Source organism: Corylus avellana, chromosome ca5 (genome assembly GCF_901000735.1).
Source record: "Corylus avellana chromosome ca5, CavTom2PMs-1.0".
In the NCBI taxonomy this organism is placed as follows: Eukaryota; Viridiplantae; Streptophyta; class Magnoliopsida; order Fagales; family Betulaceae; genus Corylus; species Corylus avellana.
In genome coordinates this window covers 35,751,132-35,778,223 of record NC_081545.1, presented here as the reverse complement: position 1 = coordinate 35,778,223, position 27,092 = coordinate 35,751,132, and the positions used below count along the sequence as shown (strand labels likewise).

General features: G+C 36.7%; 5 protein-coding genes and 1 non-coding gene across 6 annotated transcripts; 1 reads left to right on the top strand and 5 right to left on the bottom strand.

Moving 5' to 3' along the window:
- Positions 1 to 1,388: 1,388 nt before the first annotated feature.
- TRNAL-AAG (transfer RNA leucine (anticodon AAG)) lies at positions 1,389 to 1,469 on the bottom strand. The gene has a single exon. It is a non-coding gene; the product is annotated as a tRNA-Leu (tRNA).
- Positions 1,470 to 1,731: 262 nt separating this feature from the next.
- On the bottom strand, positions 1,732 to 5,295 carry LOC132183175 (uncharacterized). Its single transcript, XM_059596577.1, has 7 exons — positions 5,071 to 5,295; positions 4,940 to 4,980; positions 4,158 to 4,215; positions 3,203 to 3,296; positions 2,683 to 2,767; positions 2,536 to 2,601; positions 1,732 to 2,181 (listed from the first exon to the last, which is right to left on the bottom strand). Exons 1-7 carry the CDS (start codon positions 5,177 to 5,179, stop codon positions 2,062 to 2,064), a joined length of 573 nt encoding a protein of 190 aa, XP_059452560.1. The 5' UTR covers positions 5,180 to 5,295; the 3' UTR covers positions 1,732 to 2,061.
- A 263-nt stretch (positions 5,296 to 5,558) lies between these two features.
- Positions 5,559 to 9,619, bottom strand: LOC132183174 (ribonucleoside-diphosphate reductase small chain). Its single transcript, XM_059596574.1, has one exon. It carries the CDS (start codon positions 6,641 to 6,643, stop codon positions 5,654 to 5,656), a length of 990 nt encoding a protein of 329 aa, XP_059452557.1. The 5' UTR covers positions 6,644 to 9,619; the 3' UTR covers positions 5,559 to 5,653.
- Positions 9,620 to 9,653: 34 nt separating this feature from the next.
- On the bottom strand, positions 9,654 to 13,858 carry LOC132183173 (uncharacterized). Its single transcript, XM_059596573.1, has 9 exons — positions 13,474 to 13,858; positions 12,776 to 12,891; positions 12,280 to 12,333; positions 12,151 to 12,175; positions 11,784 to 11,906; positions 11,196 to 11,362; positions 10,951 to 11,020; positions 10,190 to 10,288; positions 9,654 to 9,797 (listed from the first exon to the last, which is right to left on the bottom strand). The coding sequence occupies exons 1-9, from the start codon at positions 13,663 to 13,665 to the stop codon at positions 9,708 to 9,710; spliced, it is 936 nt and encodes a 311-aa protein (XP_059452556.1). The 5' UTR covers positions 13,666 to 13,858; the 3' UTR covers positions 9,654 to 9,707.
- A 957-nt stretch (positions 13,859 to 14,815) lies between these two features.
- On the bottom strand, positions 14,816 to 19,175 carry LOC132181043 (mitochondrial import receptor subunit TOM20-like). The gene is made up of 6 exons (XM_059594088.1): positions 18,843 to 19,175; positions 18,492 to 18,570; positions 17,738 to 17,907; positions 17,583 to 17,630; positions 16,434 to 16,523; positions 14,816 to 15,301 (listed from the first exon to the last, which is right to left on the bottom strand). The coding sequence occupies exons 1-6, from the start codon at positions 18,939 to 18,941 to the stop codon at positions 15,161 to 15,163; spliced, it is 627 nt and encodes a 208-aa protein (XP_059450071.1). The 5' UTR covers positions 18,942 to 19,175; the 3' UTR covers positions 14,816 to 15,160.
- Positions 19,176 to 22,559: 3,384 nt separating this feature from the next.
- On the top strand, positions 22,560 to 26,191 carry LOC132182518 (B2 protein). The gene is made up of 6 exons (XM_059595785.1): positions 22,560 to 22,633; positions 23,986 to 24,573; positions 24,952 to 25,052; positions 25,380 to 25,463; positions 25,560 to 25,670; positions 25,840 to 26,191. Exons 2-6 carry the CDS (start codon positions 23,997 to 23,999, stop codon positions 25,885 to 25,887), a joined length of 921 nt encoding a protein of 306 aa, XP_059451768.1. The 5' UTR covers positions 22,560 to 22,633; positions 23,986 to 23,996; the 3' UTR covers positions 25,888 to 26,191.
- Positions 26,192 to 27,092: the final 901 nt, after the last annotated feature.

The window sequence follows — 27,092 nt, the reverse complement described above, 5'->3', positions numbered from 1 at the left end:
AGCGTTCTTTAAAAGTATTACAATTTTCATTAAAAATTCTTTACAAATTGACGTTGCAGTCTCAAGTTTGTTACAAAAATGTAAACGACCACATACACATACAAATTGACAAACAACACACATGAGCATTGAAATTGGTGAGAAATTAAGCAGTGCAGTTGGAGTATTTTACATTTTCTAATTTTTAAGGTGAGAGTGTCTACTAAAAGCAGGTAAAATAATATTTATTGGATTGCCCTTTGAATTTAGGAGGTAAGTGTAAATATCGCACTTTGAGGGATTCTCCCTTAAAACACTAAAAATATTAAACTCACCACTAGCTAATTGTGTCTTCTGTTAATCATCAACTCTTAGACTGACAAAAAAAAAAAAAAAAAAGAGGTCAAACAGAGGCAACATGCCCAATATAGTAAACTATTACTTGGTACAAGGGTTCCTTGAGTAAGTTGCTCAAAGGGCACCGGAATCCTCCACTTAAGATGGGCATCCCTTGAGTTAAAATTCACTCTTAAGAATTGCTCAAACTAAAAGCAAACGGTTGCAGTAGAGTGCGAAAAGGAAGTGAAGCCCCAACAGTTGAGGAGATGCAGTTGCACTAGCAGCAATGGTAGGCTTTCACCATAGAGTTGCGATGGTAAGATCATGCTAATTTAGTAATTTTCGATGCACTCAATCTACAAAGTGACATTCCTTTTTTAGAATAAGAAACTCACCATTTTTATTTGATATTGACATAGCTTCTTCTAGTCATTGATTGGATTTTTAGTTGGATTTATCTTAAATTCAATTTTAGAATTGACAATTTTTTATATAATTTGCAAATATAACATGAAATTAGCAAATTAAGATTAAAAGATTTAACTTGTTTAATTAAATAAGTAAAATGAGAATTAACTTGTTCAGAGTATGTAACCATGTCTTAACATGAAAACGCAGATTGCCACCCATATTTAACCCTAAATGAAATTAGATCAGAGTTCTCATTATTAGGTCTTTGATGGGTTAGGCCTATACAACCCTATGCACCGAAAATAAAGAGTGATGTGATCAATAAAAAATAAATAATGCTAAAAACCACAGTATTATCCCACATTACTAATAAAGTAGTGCAACCAACTCATAGATTAATCCTTGTTTAAAATAATAAAATAAGTTTATGAGTTAATTAATTGACAGTAATAAGATAAAAATGTAATTTTTAGCATGATTAATGTTATATATATCATATAAATATCTCACTATTATCCCATAGGCTGATCTGATAGTGCCCCTCCACTCTTGAACCGGTTATTGTTTTAAAAAATAAAAAATAAACTAAAGGTAGATTGGCTATATAATGGAATATTTGATGTGAAATATAACATTACTCGTTAAAAGAATATAACCTGTGTGGAGAGTGGGAATTGAACCCACGCCCTTTCGGACCAGAACCTTAATCTGGCGCCTTAGACCAACTTGGCCATCTCCATTTCTGCTTGGGCTGGCTCGTCGTAAACATCGTACAAACCAAACAGCAGCTTCGCTTGTGGCCCGGGGCTTCGCGCATTTGAACTCCATGAGCACCAAATCCAGTCAAAACTCCCAACAACCCCTTGTACCCCTTGTAGCCTTGCACCTACTAACTGCTTCAGCTGCTTAGATGACTCACGCGTCCCAGTCCTGCTTGACCCATTGACTTTTTACTTCATAGCTGTATTTTTTTTCTTTGTTCTTTTTTGTTAACAGAGCAAATAGCAGAAATGCTGCTCAATATTCACAATTATTCTTTCATGTTTCTTCACAACTTTTCACAAGCTTTGAGCCTGCAACTGCATAACGCTATAGTATATATGCACATCCAAAACAATATGGAACTAATTGTCGATATTTAAGAGATCCTATAAAAAATCACAAAAGCCAGGTGGGTCTTTTTCCTGTCATAAAATTAGCTGGAGAAAATGTTTACTCCTGAGAAAGCCTCATACAACATGCCAAAAACAGGTTCCCCAACAGTTGATCTCCACTACGGCCCACTTCCCTTGGGGCATTATTAAAGCGCATTTCCTGCTTCCATTGACCATCTCATGTCCACTGCGGCTTAAATAAAGGGGATACCCTCCTTTGAACAATCTCCTGAATCTGTTCAGGTGACAAAACCGATGCCCCACCCTCATAATTGGCATTTTCCATCTGCTGGCGCAACTGTCAAAACACAAGACCCAATTGAGACAGAGAGAGAGAGAGAATTCCTTTCCAAGGATGAATTGAACATGAAATTAATCAATATATCACATTAATATGTTCTAACATATTATTGCTGCTAAGTAAATTTTAGCTGGGCTCAATACTATGGAACCGACAGCCATCTTCTTGCTGACAAGTTAAGATCCATAAAAACCAGTACTTGCAACAAAACCAAAAATGGCCGTCTAATATGACTAGTAAATAAAATTTGATCTTTTGTATATCAGAAAACAAAGAGATATTGCCTATATCTGGTTCAATGACAACCAATTCCTACCTATGTGAGCTTAAAACGCATATACATGTATGTACCTTCTCAAGAATAGCAGATTGGTCATCCAAGTGAAATTTCCGCATGTGCTTTAGCATCTCCAGTTGCTACAAAAGAATTCGCCATTTATACTTCAGCAAGATCCATTTTCAACCAATAATATTCACCAAAATTTTGAGAGGTTTTACCTGTTCCTGTAGCATTTGTTGACTACGCATTCTTTCAGTAAATTCATCTGGTCCAAGCTCAGCTTCATCACAGGCCATCTCTTCCCTATTATTATTCCACAGTATGAGTACTATTAGCAATATAGAATTAGAAATAAGATCTTCTACACCAGCTAAAGCTCTAGAAGGAAAGAAGAAACCGCTACTAACATATCAATAGAGGAAGTTCTAACTGAAAAACTTATCATTCACACAATAGGGAACAAAAAACAAAAAGGGAAAAAGAAGGAATACTATGTGAAAAGGGGTTCTTCTCAAACTAAAGTACATTGCCCAGCCAAAAAAAAAAAAGACGTTAGTTTTACAGCAGCACACATAGTCACAGAGACGATGACAATAAAAGTATGAAAAAATGAATTTATTCAATAACTATCATCCTGCTCTACAAAAAAATTTTTAAAAATCAAACGCAAAAGAATAAGTTCTAAATGGCTAGCCAAATAAGTTTATAAGCCCACAGAGAGAGAGAGAGAGAGATTACCTTGCAATAAATTTATAAAAGCAAATCATGAAATCCTGATCATTCTCATAAACCGTATTCGCTTTCCCCAGGCATGATAAACCAAACCTTGGATCTGTAGCAGAAAAGATACACTTTTAAAACTAACTTACACCAAGTTAATATCCTATTCATTGTAACTTATATAGGAACTTCCAGTGAATTAATATTGCAAAATGGCCAGCAGAACTGTTGATGATATGATTTAGGGAACGAACATTGTCTATTTTGTCTCTAAATATAGCATCCTAATCACAACTTTCATGGATGGAATTACATCAGCATCTGCAACATAAGATGCACATGCCAAGATAAATTCGCAGATTAACCCTTTAGGAATAGACAATCACATGGTCTATGAACAAAAGCTAAGTAATGCCTCTTTCATCTTGAAGATTTACCCACCACAAAACCAAGTGAAGATCAGATCGACCAATGTAACTTTATGCTTTCCTGAATAACTTGTTTCATTAAAATGTGTAATATTATGCTCTCATTTCCTTCATGCTGCCTCACCTTGGATCATAAAAGCGGAAATGCCACACAATCTCGATATTTGGACTGAATTAATCAAATTTCAAAAATGAATTCAGACTCTTCACTCAGTTATGCAGACGAGATTACCATGTAAACTACTGCAAAACAAACATGAATTTGAAATGCTTTACGTTTCAAGGGGGATACGTTTGGTGACTCTCTTGATAAACTTCAATTTGGTTGAGCAGCAAATGCCTGCTGCATGGACGGGAAGACAAAGCTTTCCATTTAAACTTGACACTGAACTGATACATTTCCACTGACATGCTTTATTTCACCTATCCAACAACTAACCTTTATCTCCTTTTTCTTTTGGTCAAAAAGTACCTCACTTTATCACCAAAAACAAAAGCAGGAAAATTTGAAGTTAGCACCAGTGGGCATTACTGGACAGACTTACCAACCCCCATCTCAAGAAATATCTCTTCCTGGATTGCAGTGGTTACAGCGACGGCTTCCTGCATAAGCAATAGGCATGATACTTGATAAGTCCTAGAAGAAAAAACATACTTAACACAGTGGCAGCAAATACATGCAAAAATGATTATGCTAGTGCCTGGTAAAACAACCGAAAAAGAAAAATGTTACTTCGAATATGCAGAGGTATGTAACAGTGCTGACGACTCACACCTTCCACACAGATACTCACTTCTAAACTAACAATGATATGCATTTCCAATATGGAAATGAACACCAGCATTCATATCAGCAAAAGGTCCTAACCAAATGGTCACACCGAAAAATTCCCATCTCAAAATAACCAAAACAAAGCTCACTATAACTAAGTCAAATACTCGTTTAGACATGGTAAAGTGAAAGTTCTACTTTCCGAGGTCACCTGTGATTAAAAATTCCAAGGCCATAAGCGAGAGAGTATTGAGAATTAACAGAAAAGTCGAGATTAAATTGAATACAAAATACTAAACAAACCAAGTTGATGAGAGAAGCACACTCAAATAATTTCACCTATCAATGAAACCAATTCTTTGGACCCATTTCCCCTTTGCCAATACTAGATCAAATTACAACCCATTTTAGATAACGTTAAGAAATACTCCAACCACAATTCACAATAACGTAAAAAAACAGAAAAAAAAAAAAGAAAAAAAAAAAGAAACACCCAACCAAATTTAAGCTTGAAGTCAAGAAACAAAGAGTGAAATTTTAAAAAGGGAAACTCACATGCTTATCCTCAACAGCGTCTGCAATCCTTTTCTTCACATCTGCAAGTAGTTCTCAAAAACCTTATCAATCAAAAACTGCTATTAGTGACCTAAAACAAACTAGGAAAAATAAAAAGATGGAAAAGGCACCGGGCTGGGAAGCGAGGAATGTGAAGCGGTTGAAGAGATGGAGAAACTGCTCTCTGGAGAGCATTCCGGAGCTCTGCAACTGCGGAGTGGCCGTAGATGACACCGACATTCTTGGAGTCCCAACCAGAGCCTCTTCTCAAATGGCTATGCCTTTGTCGCGCACACGATTAGACAAGGAACAAACCAAAATGTTTGTCCTTTTCTCCCACAAAAACCAACCTCACGAACGAAACTTTGTTTGATGAGTAATGGTTTTTTTTTTTTTGAACAAGTATAAATTCAGCGCTAATTTTCGTACAATTGGAGGCCATTCCTGTTGTTATATACTTCAATTGAAAAATGGGAAAAGGGTAAAGTTGGATCATCGAATTTGCCAAAAAGGTTCGCTTTGTTAATGCCCTTTTTTTTTTCTTTCAAGAAAACGATAAGATAATTTTGGTAATATGGAATTTTGTAATATTTAAATATTTGCACCAATATCTAAATAATGGAAAAATTACAGAAGCAAAGAAATTGTAGAAAAAATAAAAAGAAAAAGGCACAATATAGCACTAATTATGCGAATCATGAATATCATTACAATTCAGAAATCCTCATCCAACTTGAACACGTGGGTGCCCCCATTGCCGTTAATGCTGGACATGACGGAGGCCTTTTGGTACTCGCCGACCCTCTTCTCAAAGAAGTTAGTCTTTCCCTGCAACGAGATCAGCTCCATCCAGTCAAACGGGTTTTGAGCATTGTACACCTTCCCGTACCCTAGCGCGCCCAAGAGCCTATCAGCGACAAACTCGATGTACTGGCTCATAAGATCCTCGTTCATCCCCACCAACGCGCACGGCAGCGCGTCACACACGAACTCCCTCTCGATTTCGACCGCTTCGCGCACGATCCCCTTCACGCGCTCCTCGCTCAGCTTCTTCCTCAGAAGCGAGTAGAGTAGGCAGGCGAAGTCGCAGTGGAGACCCTCGTCTCGCGAGATCAGCTCGTTGGAGAACGTCAAGCCCGGCATTAACCCGCGCTTTTTGAGCCAAAATATGGAGCAAAAACTCCCCGAGAAGAATATCCCCTCGACGCACGCGAAGGCAATGATCCGCTCCGCAAACGTCTCGGAGCCGTCGATCCAGCGGAGGGCCCACTGGGCCTTCTTGGCCACGCAAGGGACGGTCTCGATCGCGTGGAACAGGCGGTTCTTCTCGACCGAATCCTTGATGTAGGTCTCGAGCAAGAGGCTGTACATCTCGGAGTGGATGTTCTCAATTGCGATCTGGAAGCCATAGAAGGCGCGTGCTTCGGAGACCTGGACCTCCTTCATGAAGCGACCGGCGAGGTTCTCCAAAACGATGCCATCGGAGGCGGCGAAGAAGGCGAGCACGTGGGTGATGAAGTGGCGCTCGTCGCGGGTTAGATTATCCCAGTGGCGGAGGTCCTGAGAGAGATCGACCTCCTCCGCGGTCCAGAAGGAGGCCTCGGCTTTCTTGTACATTTCCCAGATCTCCGGGTACTGGATCGGGAACATGCAGAACCGGTCCGGGTTCGGAGCGAGCAATGGCTCTTCGGGATAGGCCGGCATTTTCTTTGGTTTTTGGGATTGTATAGCGAGGAATTGAGGATTAGGGTTTTGAATTCTGGTTTTGCTTGCAGAGGATTTGGAGGAAATGGGTTGGTTTATATAGGGGAATGGAGATTTGGAATCGAGGGAGAGCGGGGAATTTGAAATATTTTGAGAAGCTTGCGCGAGAATGAACTGGTGGGGAGGGTGTTTTGGAGATTGTGTGATAGAATGAACCGTTGGGAAGGGGTAGCTTGGGGATTAAAGAGCCAAATTTGGATGTGCTTATTATAATTACATTTGGAAAAAGTGTATTTGGTCAAATTAGGAAGTTTCTCCAGCGTTTATGGCAAGCGTAATTTAGCGAAGCTTGAGAGGGAAGCTTTGCATTGGTGGCGGGAATTTCTGATCGCGCTATTTTTTGAACTTCCACTAGATTACTAGGAAACAAGCAGACATTTGGACGGCTAGATGTAACCATCTCTGAGACCTTATCCGCCTGATATTATCGTATTCAAATTTGAAACTGTAAACCGGTGATGGAGGTAGGAGGGTGAGAAAACGAAGAAGAAAGAGACTGAGCAGTGATGTGGCATAGGTAATCAGTTGTGTGTTAGGAAAGTTGTTATACGCGTGGCAACAATAGACGGTTGTGATGGGAAATGGCACAATACAGACGGCAGATGAGAATAGAACATGGCATGCGTGTGTTTTGTCCCTTGGAAACGAGCTAGGGCTGTGGTAGATCCCAGGTGGCATGTGACATAGGATGCTGACTCATTAAGTGGGCTGAATGAGATCCTGGGCCGAGACTTAGCCCATGTGAATAAAATACCTTTAAATACACATTCTTTGCATTCATGCTAATCGACCAGCTGAAAACCTAGTTAGGTTTTGTATGCTTCATTCTATTTTCTCTCTTCATCTCTTTCTTTACCATTCTATACCAAAAAAACTCCACAAAAGTTCCATCTTGTTTTCAGTTTCGAATCAATCTTCAGGTCGAAGTAGTTCGCATTCTCAATCGCGATTCAAGTCCGTCTGCAAATCCTGGTACGCTTTCATTACTCACCAAAACATGACAAGAAAATACAGGATTTGCAGACGCACTTGAATCGCAATAGAGAATCGACGGGAAGCCGTAGCAGAATCTATGTCGCCAAGTCTTCAGGCAACTCGCTGGCCATCAACATCGGGTTTCTTTCTGAGTTGCTTGGTTAGAGAGTAAGATCCTGGAGGGATTTTGAGGGATGTGGCACGCATGGAACGGGAGCGATACTCTCAAGTGCTCTGATTGATGGAAAGCAAATAACGTTTCAATCGATCGACCTGTAAAAACTAGGGTTACTTTTGATATGTTAGTTGAATGATGTGAATATGTGATCGTGCTACTTACCTTTTTTAGCAAAATATAGTTACCATTCCTGCAGGATGATATTTCAGGAAATCTTCTAAATTTGGCATCTAAACCTTCTTGAAGTGAAACATATATAGTATGAAAACACACATGTTTCTGCTGCCTTAAATAGTTATTTGTTGTTAATGAGTTAGATTGCCCTTGTCTATCCAGTCTAAAAATTGCACAAGGGAGATGTGCAGGATTTTCTCTTTCTATTTTATGACATGCTAGTTCTTTGAAAGCTTATGCCTCGTCAAAAGCTTCCATGGAGTATTCTAAAGGGTAGCTCTGCAATTACCTTCATGTTTAGAGTTTGAACTCTGGCATCTGTAACATACAAAAAGGAGTTAAAGTCTTTGTCAGCATATCTTGCTTTGCTGAGGTTGTTTTCTGACAGGTGGCAAGATATGGAAATGAACTTATTCTGGCTTGGTGTGGGAGGAGGTAGTTTTTAGTTATAATCCATTTTCTGATACTAATTTCCCCAAATATGGAGGACAGGAACACCAAGCTCATGGCCCATGGGATACTTTCAGTACCCAGGTTTGAGCTCTTTCTTCTAATTCTGATGCTACCTTGTATCTCTGAGTCTTCAGCATTTGTCATAAAAGGCAACAAATAGAAATTTTACTCTTATTTGCAGGTGGTACAATGGGGGGAATCATCATTGGGGCCTTGTTGCTAGCTATCCCTGCAGTCTTTATTTTATCAATGAGCTTTTTTTTTTTTCTCATAATTGCAGTTTCCTCACTGGCAGAAGTGGTTCTTATTTACTGGTAAGCCTGCAATTGGAAAGTGGTTTTATAGGGAAGGGCACCCATCATCTTTCCTCCCGCGCTTTGAAGTTCTCTTTGAGAGTTGGAAGGGTCTCAGAAGAATTCTTTGAAGCTTGGACTGAAGTCTGCTGCAAAAGGTCTTGTCCTGCCTTTCCTTCCAGTAGTCCCCGTGCTCAGTCCTGGTTCACCAGGCCTTAATATCATGCAAACGACAGGTCCCACAACTTCAATACATATTACCCAGCTTCTATGTCAAGGAAAGCGAGCATCATGGATTCATGGGTCAACAAATAAAAGCGTTCCTGAGTAAGGAAAGGATTCGAGTACATAATGGGCGCTATGGATCAAAGATTTAATCCCAGTAATCATGCACTGTAATTATGCCCATTTGTTTTCCTCACAACGCCTGTAATAATGCACTGTAATTATGCCCATTTGTTTTCATCTTTGAAATCATCATTTTATACTTCTATTATCCTCGATCCTTTGTTTTTCAAATGCAATTTCATGTGCAAATGTATATCCTAGCAGATAAATTTTGCATCGACTCAATAGTCTATGTTTCAAGATGAAATTAACCAAAAGTTCACATATTTAAAATTGCAGGAGATGATTTGAGATACATATACATAGAGGATTGGGGGTCTTTTTTTCAACAAAACATTCCTGGACAGCATTGCTCTGTTCATGGTCAGTATTTACTCACAGAAGCAACTCCAAAAGAATAGACAAGGTGCACAGACAATGCATGCACCAGTAGAACTCCCTCTAGGTTCTACCTTATAACCTTTTCCACGACTATACAACTTTTTTTTTTTTGGGGGGGGGTGGGGTGTACGGGACCTACAACACAACCTTGGGGGCATACAAATCATGGTTCTTTACGGGTTTACCAAAATGCATGAATGAACTAAGTCCCAGAAGGAAAGATGAGGTTCGCTTCATGCATAGCAGCAGATCCATTAACATCTTCGGTAACCATCCAGTGTAACTTAGGTCCCTGAACCAGTTGTCAAGTACAGCAACAAAACCAATATGTTAGGCATAACAATTTGATAATGCTTGGTTTTTGCCCCAAAAAAAGAAGAAAAAGGTTCATTGCATCTAGTCTCCTAGTTCAGCCAGAAAATACACCTACAACTGCACCACGAAAATTAACTTGGGATATGTTATTTCCAGTGAACCTTCGTTTCCTCCAGGATTATTATCACAAGTGAGAGAACGCAATGACATGCTTCACATGCAAGATTTTATCTAAAAGCACGAAATAGCTCTGGCAACTATAGAACGGTTACTTAATTGAACAAATACTAGATCATATTATGTAAAATGAAGCAACCAACATTCAATCACATAGACAACATTATTCATCAATAGCATAGACTTCGTTACCTTTCCCTGCCTTATCATTTTTGGAGGAATCACCGTCATGTCAACTATAGTGGATGGATCTGCCACTCTTACCCCGCCATCAACAACAAAGTCAAGACCCTAAAATGAATTAAAATACTTAAGTCAGGAAGTAACTTCAATAAAAAAATTACTTTATTTTGGTCACTGTATGTCCTTTGTAGATTTTGTGGATTAAATAGTAGTAAGATTTTGAAGTGCAGATAATGACATACTTTGTTCTTGAGAATGATTAAAGAGAGATGGGGGAGTAGAGGGGAAGTTTTGAGGTAAAAATGTCTCTTGCAGTAGCGATCAAATTGCCATAACATTCAGAAAGAGGTCATTATGAAACGAGATTGCCAAGAGAGGGCATCAAGTTGTCATAAAACTTTTGCTTTGCCGTAACTTCGTCAAATCCTATAAAATTATGTTCTAAATAAACCAATGCGGAAGAAACTCCTCAAAATGGAACACTACAAAACAGTTACTCAAAAGCGAGAATTAATATATAAATGCAATCTATTGGCAAAAGTTCCATGGGGCAGCCACTAAAATTTCTTTTTCCTATTTTTGCTGAAATATGGAGGAGAATATCATAAGTTCATAACATACAAGGTCATTTTAACCTCTTTTTTTTTTTTTTGTTGATTTGGCACCAGGTATCCGGAGCTTCACTCCAACTAATCCCGGGGGTGCATAGGAACAAGGTCATTTTAACCTTAGAATAGAAACTAAAGCACCCTCAATTGATAGACTCATACCTCTGGTCCATACATATCAGCAATCACAATGGGATCAATCATCCACTCATTCTCCTTTGGGCACTTGACACTGACACAGAGGACATAAATTCATTATCATATGGTATATGAGAAATACAAACAGCAGGTACAATACTTTTTCCTTCTTAAACATCAATGATTTATTAAATAAAAAGAGTGGTTTGGCCCTTTGAGTTATTGGTATCAATAATGAATGTTTGACATATAATTAGATTCCAACCAACCTTGTGGAAATTAAGGGTGCACCCATCTTCTCGAGTATTGCTTGACATATGGCATCATCAGGCATACGGACCCCCACATTTTTCCTAGCTGCATACTTGGAAGCTGCAGTCCCATACCTTATACACTGTTTAGGTAATTCTTTACTCGCAGTCAGGATGAAAGTATACTGTTGCATAGAAGATCTGTTAGGGATAAAATTATTCACTTAAAAATTTTGAGGAACCTACTGAATCCAAAGTGCATCCATACACTGTCCTAAGCAAACAAACAAATTAAAAGGAAAAATAAAAATAAATTTTTTTTAAAAAAAAAAAACCATTTAAGTTCATTAATTTGAAGACCTATCTTTGGATAATCATCAGGGAATAGAGAAGGAGAGTAACAGAAAAGGAGGCTGAAAAATTAAAAGTTATCTGATCTTTGGTTTAGGAGATGGTCTGCTGGGTAAGCCACTAGATGGTGGGTCCTGATTGAGCCTCTTTATGTTACATGTAACTCTGTAGCTATTGTAGAGGCTCAAGGATGGCACTGATGGGTACCTTAGATTTCCTCCAGAAATAACCACATAATCTAGGAAACATACTTACAGGCCCAGGTAAGCAATGCTTGACAGCTCGGAATATGTTAGTATGACCTTGACCGTCACCATGAGGGAACCCTGTTGTATACGTATCAATGTCCCGGAAAGTATGGCATAAGATGCTAAGAGGCTGCATAATTAAGCAGAAATATTATTAATAGAACATGTATAGATATGAAGATATCAAAAAGCATCAAACAATTGTAAAACCACAAATCAGATATTGTAATCAATGACTTCAGTATGCTGTGACCATGCACCATCCAACCAGTCTATATTATAGAGTATCTCAGCATATATCTTGTGGCTAGTTTAATTTTATACTTCCTAAAGCATATTAAAGTTGTTGTAACTCAAGAAAAGCCATGACTTGCCTTTGAAGCTTCTATATTCTTGATCCTGCAATGCGGAAATATAGAACACTCTTGTCACCAGGAGGCAGAATAAGAAGTATCTAAGCATAGAAATCTTTAAAGTAAGCACAAAATAACAACAATGTCTACCTCCGAAGACGTTCAATCGCTGAATGGCTTTTCAAATCACAAACTATGGCATACCTAATGCACAAAGAAAGCTTTTACAATCATCAAATAAGAAAGGGCAAAAAAGAGAATTATCAAAGGACCAAAGCACAACAACAAATTGTTTGGAAAATTAAGGATAGGATTGTCAAACTTTCTTGCAGAAAGAACGCAGAAAAAGAATAGAAATGACAGTAGAATCCAACATTTTCATTAACTTCAATTGATGACTAATTAAAGACAAAGAGTAACTAATAGAAAGGTCAAAATGAATAATTAATGAAAGAATTACCCTTTCAAAATTAACTTGACCATAACTACAACTAATACTATAGCAAATAAGACGCATTATGGGGTCCAGAATAAGTACAGCCGCTGAAGATAATTAGCCCAATAACCATCAAAAGTTACTCTGTTAAATATGCTAAGAAATGATAATTGATGCATCATCGACATAAACCGAAGAAGAGCAACATACACGGTGTCTGTAGGAATGACCCCAACAGCTCCCTGTTTTAAAAGATCCACAACTGGGTCCAATTTCCAGCTGTCTGCTCCTGATGAATCAGCTTCAACATAAAGCAAGCCACCTTCCTGATGTTTTCATGCCAATTGTAAGTGAAACAAATACTGCCTTCTGCACTTTCATCAACTCTGAGTAACTTTCTTCCAACTCTACTAGTGTTTCTAGCACAAAATCTAGTAACTAAAAAACCATTCTAGCAATTGCACAGGACTCTTCAGACATTTTCGACTGAACCGTTGGTTCCCTATTAATCCCATAAAAATTAAAAAAATTAAAAAACAAAATGAATCATAAAATTTTGATTAGCACATGAAGAATCTCAATGTGCTCTTCATTGAACCAACGAAAAAAAACCCTAAATAGCTTTTTAATAATGGAAAGTAGAAGAACAAGTGATCATAACTGTGTTTTTTGTTATTATTACAGAGGTAAAAAGGGTCAAAAGTAATTTCCGAAGTTTTTTCGTAAGGCATAGTTTTGAGTTAATCCACTCCATAAGGTTCAAAACTACGACTATCATATACATACATACATACAGTTTTATTGTCCATTTCAATTTTCAACACCATTTCTCGGAAATCAACAAGTTCTTTGTACGGAAAAACTTCCATCAGAAATCAAATAAGCGAGTATCAGCGCGCGAATGTGACCTTGGTGAAGCGAGGAGCAGAGTATTTGAGACGCTTAGGGCTGCGCTTGACGGCCATGGACAAGACTCGGAGGACCCGTTGCGTTTTGGGGAAGTCCAACGAGACACGGCCTGGAATCGGAGGGACACGAGGACTCCATAAAGAGAATGAAACCGCGGCGTTTTGACCGTACAGTTTCGCTTGCAAAGCCATTTTTTAGTGCTTTCTAGGCTCCTCTTTCAGCTTTGGACACAGACAGCGCGCGCTCAGTGCGAGAGAATCCGGGTCTCACAGAAAACGACGGCGTCTCTAAAGAGTACTTGTGTAGGTGGCTTAGGATTTGCCGTGGCGGCGTGGCCCACGGTTTGGGCTTTCACGAGCCTCACTCTCTTCGTGATTCTGGAGAGGTATAATTGGTTGGGTCCGGATACGTTGAAATTAAAAGCTTATATAGTAAACCGAGATGGTGGGTTTGGACCAGGGATCCCGGTTTCGGGCAATCCGAACAAATAATTGCTGAGATCTTATAACTTATCAGCATGAGCATGATGTTCTTATCCAGGTCCTAGCAAAGTTTCTTTATTTTCTATAAAAAAAATTTGAAGTTAGAAAAAATATTTTTGATTCAGTTTATTAAACTAACATCTATTTCTGACGATTTGAAGTTTTGAGTGCAGACATGATCCATGAATCACAAAAGTTTGAAAATTAGTGCCAAAAGGAACTTAAACGTTTAAAAGTCGTGCAGGTTTGAAATTTTGAGGGAACACAATCCGTAAATCATGAAAACTTTTTGACAAAGAATTTAAATTTCCAATTGTTTTGGGTCACAAAAATGCGAAAGTAAATACATAATAACAGTCACATGTGTTCTTTTTTAAGTGAGATGAAAACTTGAAAAAAGCACACGTTCAGATATCATTTTTTGGGCCAAAACAAACTGAATAAGATAACTACCAGTCTCTGCGCTAGGCAAAAAGAAAAATTCGAATTTTCAATTGTTCCCGCTCTGGACCTAAATTCCTTTAAGGTAGTTTGATAAAAATTGCATAAGATTCTTCACACAAATGCCTTGTTACGTTGAATCATAAACTTTTACCTATGAACTCGGAGTACATTGTGTGGCATGGTTTACTCTCATGCAATGTGGGAGAACATATTTTAGAAGATTAGTCAAATTATCTTGTCGGGATATGAGGGTATATGCTCTAAGATATATTCTAGAAGTTATTTTAATCTCAAGTAATTAGGCTGTACTATTTTCTAAATGGTATTATAGCATACGTTACTCTCTACAATTATTTTCCTAGTTTTTTCTTCTTCATTGCTTAGAGACAACCTATCACAGCCTGCAACTGCAACCAACCCTCCGGAAAATGTCATTCTATAAAACATTGTCAACTCAACGATTTTATGGTGAAACAAACCAAGACAAAACGGAAACACTGCAGCTCTATCAGAATAAACACACATGGTGCATCCACCAGAAAATAGCTGCTCAACTAGAATTCAGTGGGGAAAAAAAATATTTCATATAGAAGAAGACTCTTTTTACTTTTCTATAAGCTAAACTAGGAAAACATTACTAGGGTGAAAAAAGAAAAAGTAACTAATGGATGATGGATCAGATGTGATGGTCAAAAGCTCAAATCTCTGATAAATGTTCAATCTCCGTCTTGAGACAACCAAATGGAACCAACTGCCTAACTTATCGCGGAGGAGGAGGAGGAGGAGGGGGAGGCACCTGGGACTTTGCAAATCCCACCCATGCAACAATTCCAACAGCAAGAATTATCCATCCAAATATGTCGTACTTGAGATCGCTGCTCTTCTTTTTCTTTGAAGACGTCTGCAACAGGAAGGAAAAAATTAAAACTAAATTGCAGAAACTAAGCATAAAGCAGTATAAGGAATCAACATATAATAGTCATATAAATTAGATATGCAGAATTAAAATAAAATAAATAAAAATGAAAAACGGGTGCAAAACGAGCAACCCACAAAGCACTACTCTCTGAGAAACACATAAAACACGCATTCAAGGAGCATTCCCCCAAACAAAACACTCACACTCTAATTAAGGTTCCTGAGAATTAGAAGAGAAAAAGACATCCTGCCTAATGAAGGGCTGCTTTAGGTTGGCAACTGGTTTCAACATAAACCATCCTGCGTAGATTGTTTCATTCTTAACAAACAGAAGGTATATAGAACCACCATCCTCAGAAACAATTTCATACTTACAACAATGAAGAAGGTGTACAACTTGAATACCAAATGCATAGGTGAGGCACAATCTAGTGTAGCTATGAAGCACAAAAAGTGTCTATATATATACATACACTCGCACACTACCACTCTGCATTGTTGGCACCGGTATGTCTGGGCCTGCATGTACGTGGATGCAGATGGCATTGTGCAAGCCTGCAAGGCATTGGAGCTTAACTAATAGAATAGTAAATGTAATGCCCTGTAACTTATACATCTTTCAGCAACAGTGCATCAAGTCCATTTACAACCCATGCACTTACATTAGGGTTTTTCTTTAATATATATTCAGTAATCAAAATATCATTAAAAGCGCTCTACTCAGGTACACAAAGAGTATAGAAAAGAAACACCTTACTATAAAGAGAAAAAAGAACAAAAAAATTATGAAAACCAAGCTCCCACGAAGATACAAATGCAATTGTCCAAGTATAAAGAGTAAAAAAGAAAAATGACTCAAGCTCCGCTAACGTCCTTTCACGGTCCTCAAAACTTTTGTCACTTCTTTCCCTCCAAAGACAACTTATATTAGGTATTTTGTCTACAATACTACAGGAGCAGGAGGACTATTACATCTAAGCTATTATTATCATAATGTGAAAAATACTTAAGACAATAAGATCCTCCTTTTTTTGGGGGGGGGGAGTGGCAAACCACAACCAAAGATAACTGAGAAACAACAAACATAAGGGAAGCAGTAACTTTCAGGATCTCACCTTTGAACCTGATGAAGTAGACGGTCCTGCTGACCCCAATGTTTGTTGGGCTAAACCATGCCTATGGATTTCCGTGTGCAATTCAGGAGCCTAGAAATAGAAAGATTCAAAGTTCAAAACAGTGGATTAGTCTGACAAACAAGTTCATTCTTAAAATAATAAATAAGAGGAAGAATATGGCCAGTTAACAATTTTAAGAAATCCCTTCAACAAAGAAGACATGTCAGGCAAACAAAGTTCACATCACTTCAGTTTATAGATATCCCTAAAGCATAGATTTATTTATTAATTTTTCCTCAGGCTGTCCTTTTGTTTGTGTACTCTCTGTATTTAGGGTGGAAAGAAAACCAGTATCTCATCCATAAACATCTTGCTATCAACATTTCAGACAATTCCTTTTTACCTGCTTCATGATACAGCCTAAAAACCAAAATAACAGATGACACTAGAAAGATTATTCCTACATTTTGCTAATGCTTACAATAATAATAACAACTAAAAGGATATATATTAAGTTTAAGCAGAAAATAACTCTCCACAACCACATATATTCTTAAACTCCAAAACCGTCTTAGTGAATTACAAGCTTTCAGTGCCTAAAATAACCTGCTTTCAACATTTTATCAAGCATTAGCAATCTGCAATCATTCTTATGGAGATTTAAATCATGCGCTCCATAACCAATGAAGTAACCTTCTGAGCCTGGAAAACTACAAAAACATACACTAAGTTTAAAGTCATGAATACACAACCACGTGGTTGGACCTTCATCAAAATCTAGTTTACAATAAAGCTCAATTCAACAGAGACGAAAAACCATGTTGCCACTTAATTTCACCAGATCATCCACTACTACTCCAGCAATGGCTGACAACCCATATCTTTTCATATTTCATGTGCTGCCATTGATCGAACCCATATAAAAGCAAGGAAAATTAAAAAGTCCAAGAAGATAAACTCTCTACTAAATTACCAATGCAACAATTATGTCATCTCATTCTCCACCTAGTCATGGCAACAAAAGCATGTGTCCTAACAACCCAATTACAAAACAAATTGAGGTTCGAATAATTTGTCCCCAACACTTCCATGATTAAATACAACATAAAGCTGAAGCACATTTCTCAGAGTAGAAAAACAGAAAATTACCTTAGCAGCCACTTCCAAGGACTTGCGATAAAGATCATTTCCCGGATCCTATAAAAGGGTAGAACTACTGTAGTTTTAGACATCTTGGAAGATAAGACATTTACAAACATCATATATAGACGTGTGATTTCTGGTGAGATTTTGTAAGAGAGTACCTCATCGAGGGCTTGCTGAAAGTAGAGAGCTGCCTTATCGAAATACTCCTTTGCTTCGTCCTCATCTGGGTTCAAAAATGCATGAGAAGTATAAGCATTTCCGAGGCACCAAAGAGTGTCATGCTTCTTGGGATTAACCAGCAATGCCTCCTCCAGCTTCGAAACCGCATCTACAAATCAAAAACACATATTAGCCACGTAACAAATTATTCCCCAGTAGCAAAATAACTCTAAATTCCATAGCTGTCCCAAAATTAATCAATACAATTTGACAAACCCACGAGTAGCATTGCATTTAATAGAAGCAATGAAGCATTTTAACAATAAATTTAAATCGTCTTTTTTTTTCTTTTTTTTTGGATGAATAAGCACCTTTGATAGACAACCAAACTCATTACAATCTATGAACCTAGCAAACTTGGGCCAACATGGCTCAGAACCAAAACAAAGCCAAACGCCAACCACACACCCCGAAAGCAAACACCTCAAATTTAACTTAACAATTACACCAGAAAACTACCATCTAAACATTATTTGCAATAAACATTACACTAAACTCTGGGAAATAAAGCAATGAATGGAAATCTTAATTTTGCTTATTTGGTGAAGAATTCGTAAAATAAAATTGGACTTGAAGTAAAACCCAATAATTTTCTTACTGTACACCAACTACCAAAACTCTAGGTCCTTAAAATACTCGATCTTATTCAGAGTTACAGTTTGGTGAATCCAGTATATTGGGAAAACTAAGTACCTAGAATCATCTTCTTTGAATCAGGGACACTCTGAAACTGAGACAACTCTAACAGTGCTCCTGCCCACCTAGTCAAATTCTGCATAAACAGCAAACAACAACAATCATTACAAGGTAAACATCAATCCCACACAACCATTGACGAGAAATGGACAAAGGAAAACCGTTCTCCCTTAATAAAATGTTTATTTTAAACAAGCATTACATATAAATACGCACGCACACACACACACACATATATTTCCTTCATTTTCCCAGAGTTTCTCAGGAACCAAGCGGAAACACAGAAAACCATAAAAATCCCCAACAAATAAGAGAAGAGAGATCCCAACAAAGTGGTGGTTTACGAACATCGGCATCGAGAGGGTTCTTAGCGTAGGTGGCCTCAGAGGTCTTGCGGGCGTGCTCGAAGAAGAGAATCCGATCGAAATCCCCCTGCTGCATATCCATGGCGTGCAGATTTTCTAGGGTTTCTAGGAATTTCGTAGGACAGTGTGCCTTCGGAGCCTCCGAGAGAGAAAAACGCACTTAACTACTCCGATAGTACGGTACTTGGGGCACCTTTTGAACTGAACAGAGCGAGAAATGAGAGAACCCGACTTGGCTGTGTGAGCCGGATCGGTTTTGGGTATGGCGGTTGGACGAGGATCCGCAACAGTTATCCCGCCCGGATTTTGGTGAAATTTGGGGCAGATTAAGACAGCAGGCTTTTGGTTTAAAAAATAAAAAATAAAAAAAATAGAAGGCTTAAGTTTACCAGGATTGGAATTTCCGACAATTTATATGAGCTTCATTTGCGCATATAAGTAATTTGACAGTTTAAAACAGGTAATTTTATACGAAAAATGTTAGGCTTACAAATAAATTTTATAAAAAAATTTTACAAACTGATGTGGTACAGCATGATTGGATATAAGATAATTATTTGTTAATAATTTTGAAAAAAAAAAAGTGTGTTTTTAATTTTGAAAACAGAAAAATATTTTTAAACCCATTCTATTTGCCATTTGGATGCTGAATATAGAGAATCTAAATCAATTTGTGAAATTTCAGAAAACAAGTATTTTTGCATATTCAATTCCAATCTTTTTATATCACACCCAAAAGCATAGACTATAGAGCAATTGACAAGTAGGGATTGGTTAATTAGGATTTAATTTTTTTTTTTTATATATAAAAATGGAAAAATGATTTAAGTTAAATATCTATGTTGTAGTTTTTTAAAAAAAAAACTGTATTTAAGCCAAATCCAACGGACTAAGCCCAAACCTTTGTCAGTCCCCCAAAAGGCTAACAACAGTGACCCAACACTTGAGCAAACGGAAGGCCCATCTTCAATTTCTTTTTGATCTTTCACGAGAAGCCCATTTGAGATGTGAAAAACATAATAATTAGATTGGTAGTTGTGGTTTGACCTTATAATAAATAAATCTATGTGATTTAAAAATAAACTTATAAATCTTTGTGATTTGTATTTGTAACAAAAAGATTCCTTTGTATAAATTCAATTCGACAAAATACTTGTGAAATTTTTATTTTATCCGTAAATTAACTCAAAACAAATGCTTCAATAAAACAAGTCTCACTCATATTTATGGGTTCTTCTTTTAAATTTATGCCATTTAATTATGTCTTGGGCGACACACTTGCTGCAATGATCAGGACAAAGGGCCACAATCCCGCGATAGTGAAATAACCTTAAAAAACCAACTTAAAATTGTATGTTGTAACTTTATAATATAATTAACTGATTATATGAGCTCTTAATAATTTATAGGATAAATTGATAAGTTGGACATTCCCAACCCGCCAACTCTTCATGGTCCAAGTGAACACTTTTATTTCGAATTAAAGAATTCGGAATGAATCAAATCTTTTCGAGTATCGTTTAAAATTTAAACAAATGCTTAAATCAAACATGGACTCCCACTCTTATTTATGGAGTTAATCTTTTTATATTATTGCATTGCATTAACGTCTCCCCATGCTATGCTGGCCACGATGTCAGCAAATTGGTCACCTTCTCTGTAAAGTGTTTGAAAGCCCCTTGACGTGGATTCTGTACCTATTAAGTCACACTGCAACCAATCCCACCAACACTATTAAAATCATAAAAGAACAATCCATCCATGTGGACTATGATTACTAGTTGATGATATTAGTTGATGCTATTAAAATATTCAATTTTCCTTTATATTGGGTTACTACTTTTTTAAAAATTTTATAATTTAATATATTTTTAAGAGGTAATTTAATTGACTAAGATCACACCTAATCAAGTGGATGTCACTAATTCGGCCTATGGCATGGCTACATTTTCCCTTTATATATTTGATTGTATACAATACTCTATTTATAGAGAAAGAGTATGAACGTTACAAGTCTTTTTTACTTTTACATTAACAATAATAAAGTTAATTTATCATTTATAACTCTTATCTTTTGAATTCTTATAACTCTTAACTCTTGAGTTATTTGTCTTTTGAGTTCTTGTCTCTTGAGTTATTGTAAATCTTGTCTCAATAGGCATTTGTCTTTAGAACATGTGATTCGTATATGTAATTTTAATATAATTAACAAAACATATAATTTTCATGTTCATTTTTTAAAGAATAATGTTATACAACAATTTTTTTTTTTTTTTTTAATATGAGCTGATCGAATGATTGATAGAGAGTAGAGTGAAGTTTCTAGAAATTTATCTTTTTTAAATTATAAAAGGGGGATTTCTACTATTTTCTCTTTTTAAAATAATGTGTGAATTAAAATTAATAAATTGTATGTATTGGAAAAACAAAAATTTCTCCATCTCAAATTTAAAGAAAACTTGTCCATATTGAAAAGACTCACGGGAAGCAAGAGAGGGTTGTTAGTTTTATGGTTAAAGAACAAATTGGATTGCTAGAATTATACACTTCTCCTCGTGGAACAATGGATACAGACCTCCCAGCTTGATAGGAAAGTGATTGGCCAGCTCTTTTTAGACGGACTACAGGCTCTCCATGTGATGTTTGGCTCCAATATTGCCCCTATGATGTTTTAGAAATCACAATTTTACTACCCTTAAATAATAATAAATTAAAAAGAGTCAGATTTATGTTCATTGGCCAATAATTATAGATTAATTTCTTATCTTTTTATAAATTTCTTTCGAATTAAGTTTGAATAAATTTTCTTAAACTCTTCAAGCATAGTTTGAACAATTGAATTCCATATGAAATTGTCATATTTTGGATTCCAATCAATGAATTCTTCTATTAATATCAAATTTTACCCTTACTTTGCTTTTAAGGATACAAAAGAACATATACTTATCTGGTTTATAAATCCTAAAATTGAGTTATTCTGTTGGTACTTTGAAGTTGATTAAAGAGTAATTGAGAATTAAATTTTGTATTTTTATACAATATGTGCTTGTGATGTAGGAAAATTCATCGATTAATTGTGATGAAAGGGCAATACTTGCGTTATTTGTCTTGTGCGCACAAGATTTAAAGTGGGGCGGGAACATGTGTCATTTCTTACTTGTGCGTACGGGCTCAAGATACAAACCAAAATTATAAAAGAATATGATATACATATTTTATGAGTAATATTACAAGTCTATTTTTGTTACTTTTATGTCATTTCAAGGATGATGTGGCTCTTAAAATGACCATTAAACTTGCGATCGATCACTATTAAATTTTAATTTAAAAGTCACATAATTTTTTGAAAAATATAAGATGAACTTTTAGAATTACTAGCTTGTATCAATCATGGCTAAATTAAAAGAAAAAACTTAAATATTTGGTTGATTAGGAGTGCTATTTCAAAATTGTTGAATAATTGTAATATATATATAGCATTAACTATTTAAAAATAGATAAATGTGATTTATAATTACTCCTAATTTTAAATTAAATTATCAAAACAAACGGAATGTGACAAGATAAAAAGTAATGCCATATTTCCCTCTCCCAAAAAAGAAATTTCAAATTCAAATGGCAAGCAGCGTAATTCTGTCAACCAGAAAGGGCTATTTCCCACCGACCGAACTATAAGAACAATAAAATATCAACCAGTTCTACTCCTCTCTGTGTGTCGTGTCCTTCGGGTCTCACAGAGTCACAGGCCACAGCCAAAGCGGAGCTAGATTAAAGGTGCGCTCTCTTTCTCTCTCTAACTCGATCCCCAAATCTAGGGCTCTGAGGTATCTCTCTGTAAACCCTCAAAATCAAGGTCGTTAATTATGGTCTTTTAACACTGAATTTCGAAGCTTAACTTAGTTCAGCGGCTTTTGCTGAATTTACTTGCCGATGTTGCATTTTCTTTTGTGTTTTTGGATCTTGATGTAGTGGGAGATTTTTTTGCTTTATGGGTGTTTTTGAGTGAGCTAGCTTTGATTTGGGTCTAGATTTGGAGTAATGTTAGGTCCAATACTGTGGGTATTTGAGGTTTTGTTCTCTTTTGGGTTGAGAAATTGGGTTTTCCTTGTTGGGTTGCTAAGAAAATGGGGTAAAGGAAAAGAAAATATTGAATTGTTTTATTTTTGGAGTGATGTGGGTTTGAACGAGGGTGTCTTTCGTCTTGGGTTAAGAGCTGCTTCGTTCTGTTGCTGAGAATGGATAACACTTTTTCTAGGTTGAAATTTAAATCACTAAAGCCGATTTTTGGTTTAGGTTAGTGCATTCATTTTAACTGCTTTGGTGCTTAGTATCTGTTTGGTAATGTGCCTTTCTAAAGGGCACTCAATTTTTTTATTTTTACAATGACCCAGAACTTTGATGTTCTGTTTTTTGTTTCATAGTAAGAAAGCAGCGACATTAAAAACAGCATGCTTCTCAAAAGATTCACGGGTTCCCTTCTAATGTTTTGTGAAAGCTTGTTTGAATGTTAAACCATACGCATCTCCTGGATTTTTGCTCCTTTTGGTTATGGCACATGCAAAGAAACGAGTTATCTTTACTACGAAGTATCTGATTTATTGTGTAAATCTTTGATATTTGTATCTTGTCGAGGTGTTTCGAGTTCATTGTTCTCATGTACGCTCTTGGAATGATATACACATATGCCATAACATATCTATTTGTTGATTCTGATCCTCCATTGAATTGATGTTGTTTGAGCTGAACTTTGAAGTAATTGAACATATGGGATTATAATATGCCCCTTGAATAACTTCTCTTTTTCGAACCTGTCCATTGAAAAACTTGATCGTGAAAGCATTCTTTTTTTCCCCTTCTTTGGTAAATACGCATTTGTCCTTATGTAGATGATGAGATTCCCCATTGAAGCTTTTCAGTCAAAGGAGTTATTGGCATTTGATTGATAGTTTTTATTTTATGTATAAATTTTAATATAGTCATGCCTTTTATTTTCTTATGCATTGTTTCTTTCCTCACTTTTTGGGTGAAAATAAGGGTGTTCTTCTCTTACTTTTTGTTCTGGATGTTTGTCTTCTTTATGTTATCAGACTCCTTTAAAAGGATTTGTAATGTGTCAATGGAATTAGGTTTTGCAACGATGGAGACCATGCAGAGCTTTTGGCAATTGGGTGATGAGCTTCGAGGACAATCAAAAGTCTCAGAGGACCACAAATGGTTTGTGGCTGCTTCTAAATTGGCTGAGCAGACAAAGTTAAAGGGCGAGCGCATGAATAATCTTGATCTTTCCAAGGGCCCAGCTGAAATAAGGACAAGGGAGAAATTTGGGTTCCAGGAAGATAACAAATTTGAGAGCCTTAACTTCAACATGTTGAACTTGGACTCTAAACTAACTGAAAATGTGAGCAAAAATTCCTTTAGGAATGGAATTTACAATATGAATGCAGTGTACCAGAAAAACAATGCAAGCCTTGTGGGAAACTTGATGGGTACCAAGCATAGTGGCAATAACCACAGCAATAAAGTATCCAACGACAATAGCAGTAACAACAGTAACAACAACAACAACGAAAATGCCAACTCCAACAATTCAGTTGACAAAAGGTTCAAGACCTTGCCAGCGACAGAGACGCTCCCACGGAATGAGGTGCTGGGCGGATACATTTTTGTATGTAATAATGACACAATGCAGGAAGATTTAAAGCGACAGCTATTTGGTAATCTTCTCTTTTTAATCTTTTCCTGGACTTAAGTAAAGGTTCCTAAGTGTGAATAGTTCTGACATGTATGTGGCCATCTCTTGTATAATGCATGGGGAACATATCCATCTAAAAGGGGCTGTTATGTTTACACCGTGCTTGAATGGGGAGTTTGAGAATTTGATAAGCACTGTAGTGGTTGAAAACTGAGAGTGTAATACTTTAGGATGAACCGTCACATTTATAACTAAGATGGTTACATCTATTCATCAAGGTGTTCAGAACAAGTTTTTTGAAGTGCCAGTATATGCAGATTAAGCCTAGAATTTGTTTTACTTCATTGAGAAGATCAGGTGAATGGCTCATGTGCATATTTCTAATGCATTCATTTCACAGGTTTACCTCCAAGATATCGGGATTCTGTTCGTGCAATTACCCCCGGCTTACCACTCTTTCTCTATAATTACACTACCCACCAGTTGCATGGAATCTTTGAGGTTTGTGCTCTTTTTTTATATAAAAAAAAATTTATTTATTTTTTCTATAAAAAATTTTCTATTTATTTCCTTTGTAATGCTCTTGCTCGTACAGGGAGTATTCTCAGTTATATTGTCATATTTTAAGTAAAGAAAGATTATCATATCATCATTTTACCCTCGATTTTGATTGAGAGACCATATGGTTATTTTATCTTGATTCTTTTGATGGTTGGGCTGAAAGAGTTGTTATTTCAAACATGCTATTTTAAAGGAATCGTGAGATGGATTATTTTTTTCCTTAACTTTGAGGTTGATTAATTATTTGCTGGTATTGATTTTGTACAGGCAGCAAGTTTTGGGGGATCTAACATTGATCCAACTGCGTGGGAAGACAAAAAATGTAAAGGAGAGTCAAGGTTTCCTGCTCAGGTAGAATTTGGATTGATTTATTGGAAAGCATTGTTCCCTTGGTGTATGTGGCATATATCTAATTTGCTTATACACTGTTTTTACCCATTTTAATAGGTAAGAATCCGTGTTAGAAAACTCTGCAAGGCTTTGGAAGAAGATGCCTTTAGGCCAGTCTTGCATCACTATGATGGCCCCAAATTTCGTCTTGAGCTCTCAGTTCCAGAGGTATACTGAATAATACCCTTGGTTAACATATTCTTCTTCCTCGTCTTTCTTTTTCAATATCATGTCATTATGATGTGAATCATTTTGCATTATAATTCACTGATTTTTCCTACATGGAATGGTCTCATAGCCTGAGACTGATGGTCAAATTTTTATTGTGATTTTTCAGACTCTTGATCTATTAGACCTATGTGAGCAAGCAGGCTCAGTAGCATAAGCAAGATGCGAGCACCCATTGCTCAATGTAGAAAGTTTTGTGGTGCATGTCAGCTGTGTGCTTTGCTCAGATTTTCCATACAGCGCAAGCTTGGGAAATGTTCTCTAGAAAAAAAAAGTAGGGTAATGTGTGTGAGCCAGCTGAATAAGAAGTCCTGTATCAGTTGTGAAGATACTCCTTAAGTTGTTGCATAACTTTGATAGCATTATAATGTTACAGACAGAGTTGTAAGATGTAAAAGAGAACATCTTCTGTGTGTAATGCTAAAGTCCTCTTAAATATTAAGGGCGTGATGTGCTTCTCATTGTGTTTGTAAACAGAGTTCCCAAAAAATATGTTGTGTTTTTGCATCCGTTTGGTTAAAAGTGGTGAGCATTTCTCTACCATTCAAATCATACCACGTTGGCAGTGTCCTTTTTCTCTAGCATTAATACATACCCCATCCATCCCCTTGATTTCGCCGGTGGAAACTATGATTGTTCTTTGAGATGATCATAAGGCACGAGTATGAGTCTGGGCAAAAAATATGTTGTGTTTTGCATCCGTTTGGTTAAAAGTGGTGAGCATTTCTCTACCATTCAAATCATACCACTTTGGCAGTGTCCTTTTTCTCTAGAGCATTAATACATACCCCATCCATCCCTTTGATTTCGCCGGTGGAAACTATGATTGTTCTTTGAGATGATCATAAGGCACGAGTATGAGTCTGGGCAAAAAGAAGAAAAAGCAAAAAGAAAAAGAGACATTAAAGGGCACAATACCATATATATGCTCATTCAAGGTGAAAATAATCTGAATCATCATATAGAAGCTTGGCGTGAGCTTGCCCTTCCCTCTTTATGGGTGCCACTGGTTGTGGGCTGTTTTAAATACAATTTTGGTGCAACAGTGAAGGGGTCTTTTGCAGTGGTGGCAGCGGTGCTTTTGTGATGAAAAATGGTGATATTGTTGGTGCTAACTCTTAAACTTCTCTCTACTGATGTGCTACAAAGAAAAACCCCTGCAGTTTTGTTGGCGACATGCTTGACAGTTTTTTCAGGGTGTGATCAACTCTTTTTGGAAGGGAATGCTCTTCTTGTTGTTTTGGCCATAAACGACCTTGCTCTTTTTTTGTCTTGGTCTTTTGCTAATTGTATTTATGATATTAATTTAGCTTTTTCCTTTTTTTTTTTGAAGTTGGAATGCTTTGAAAGTGTCTAGATGTG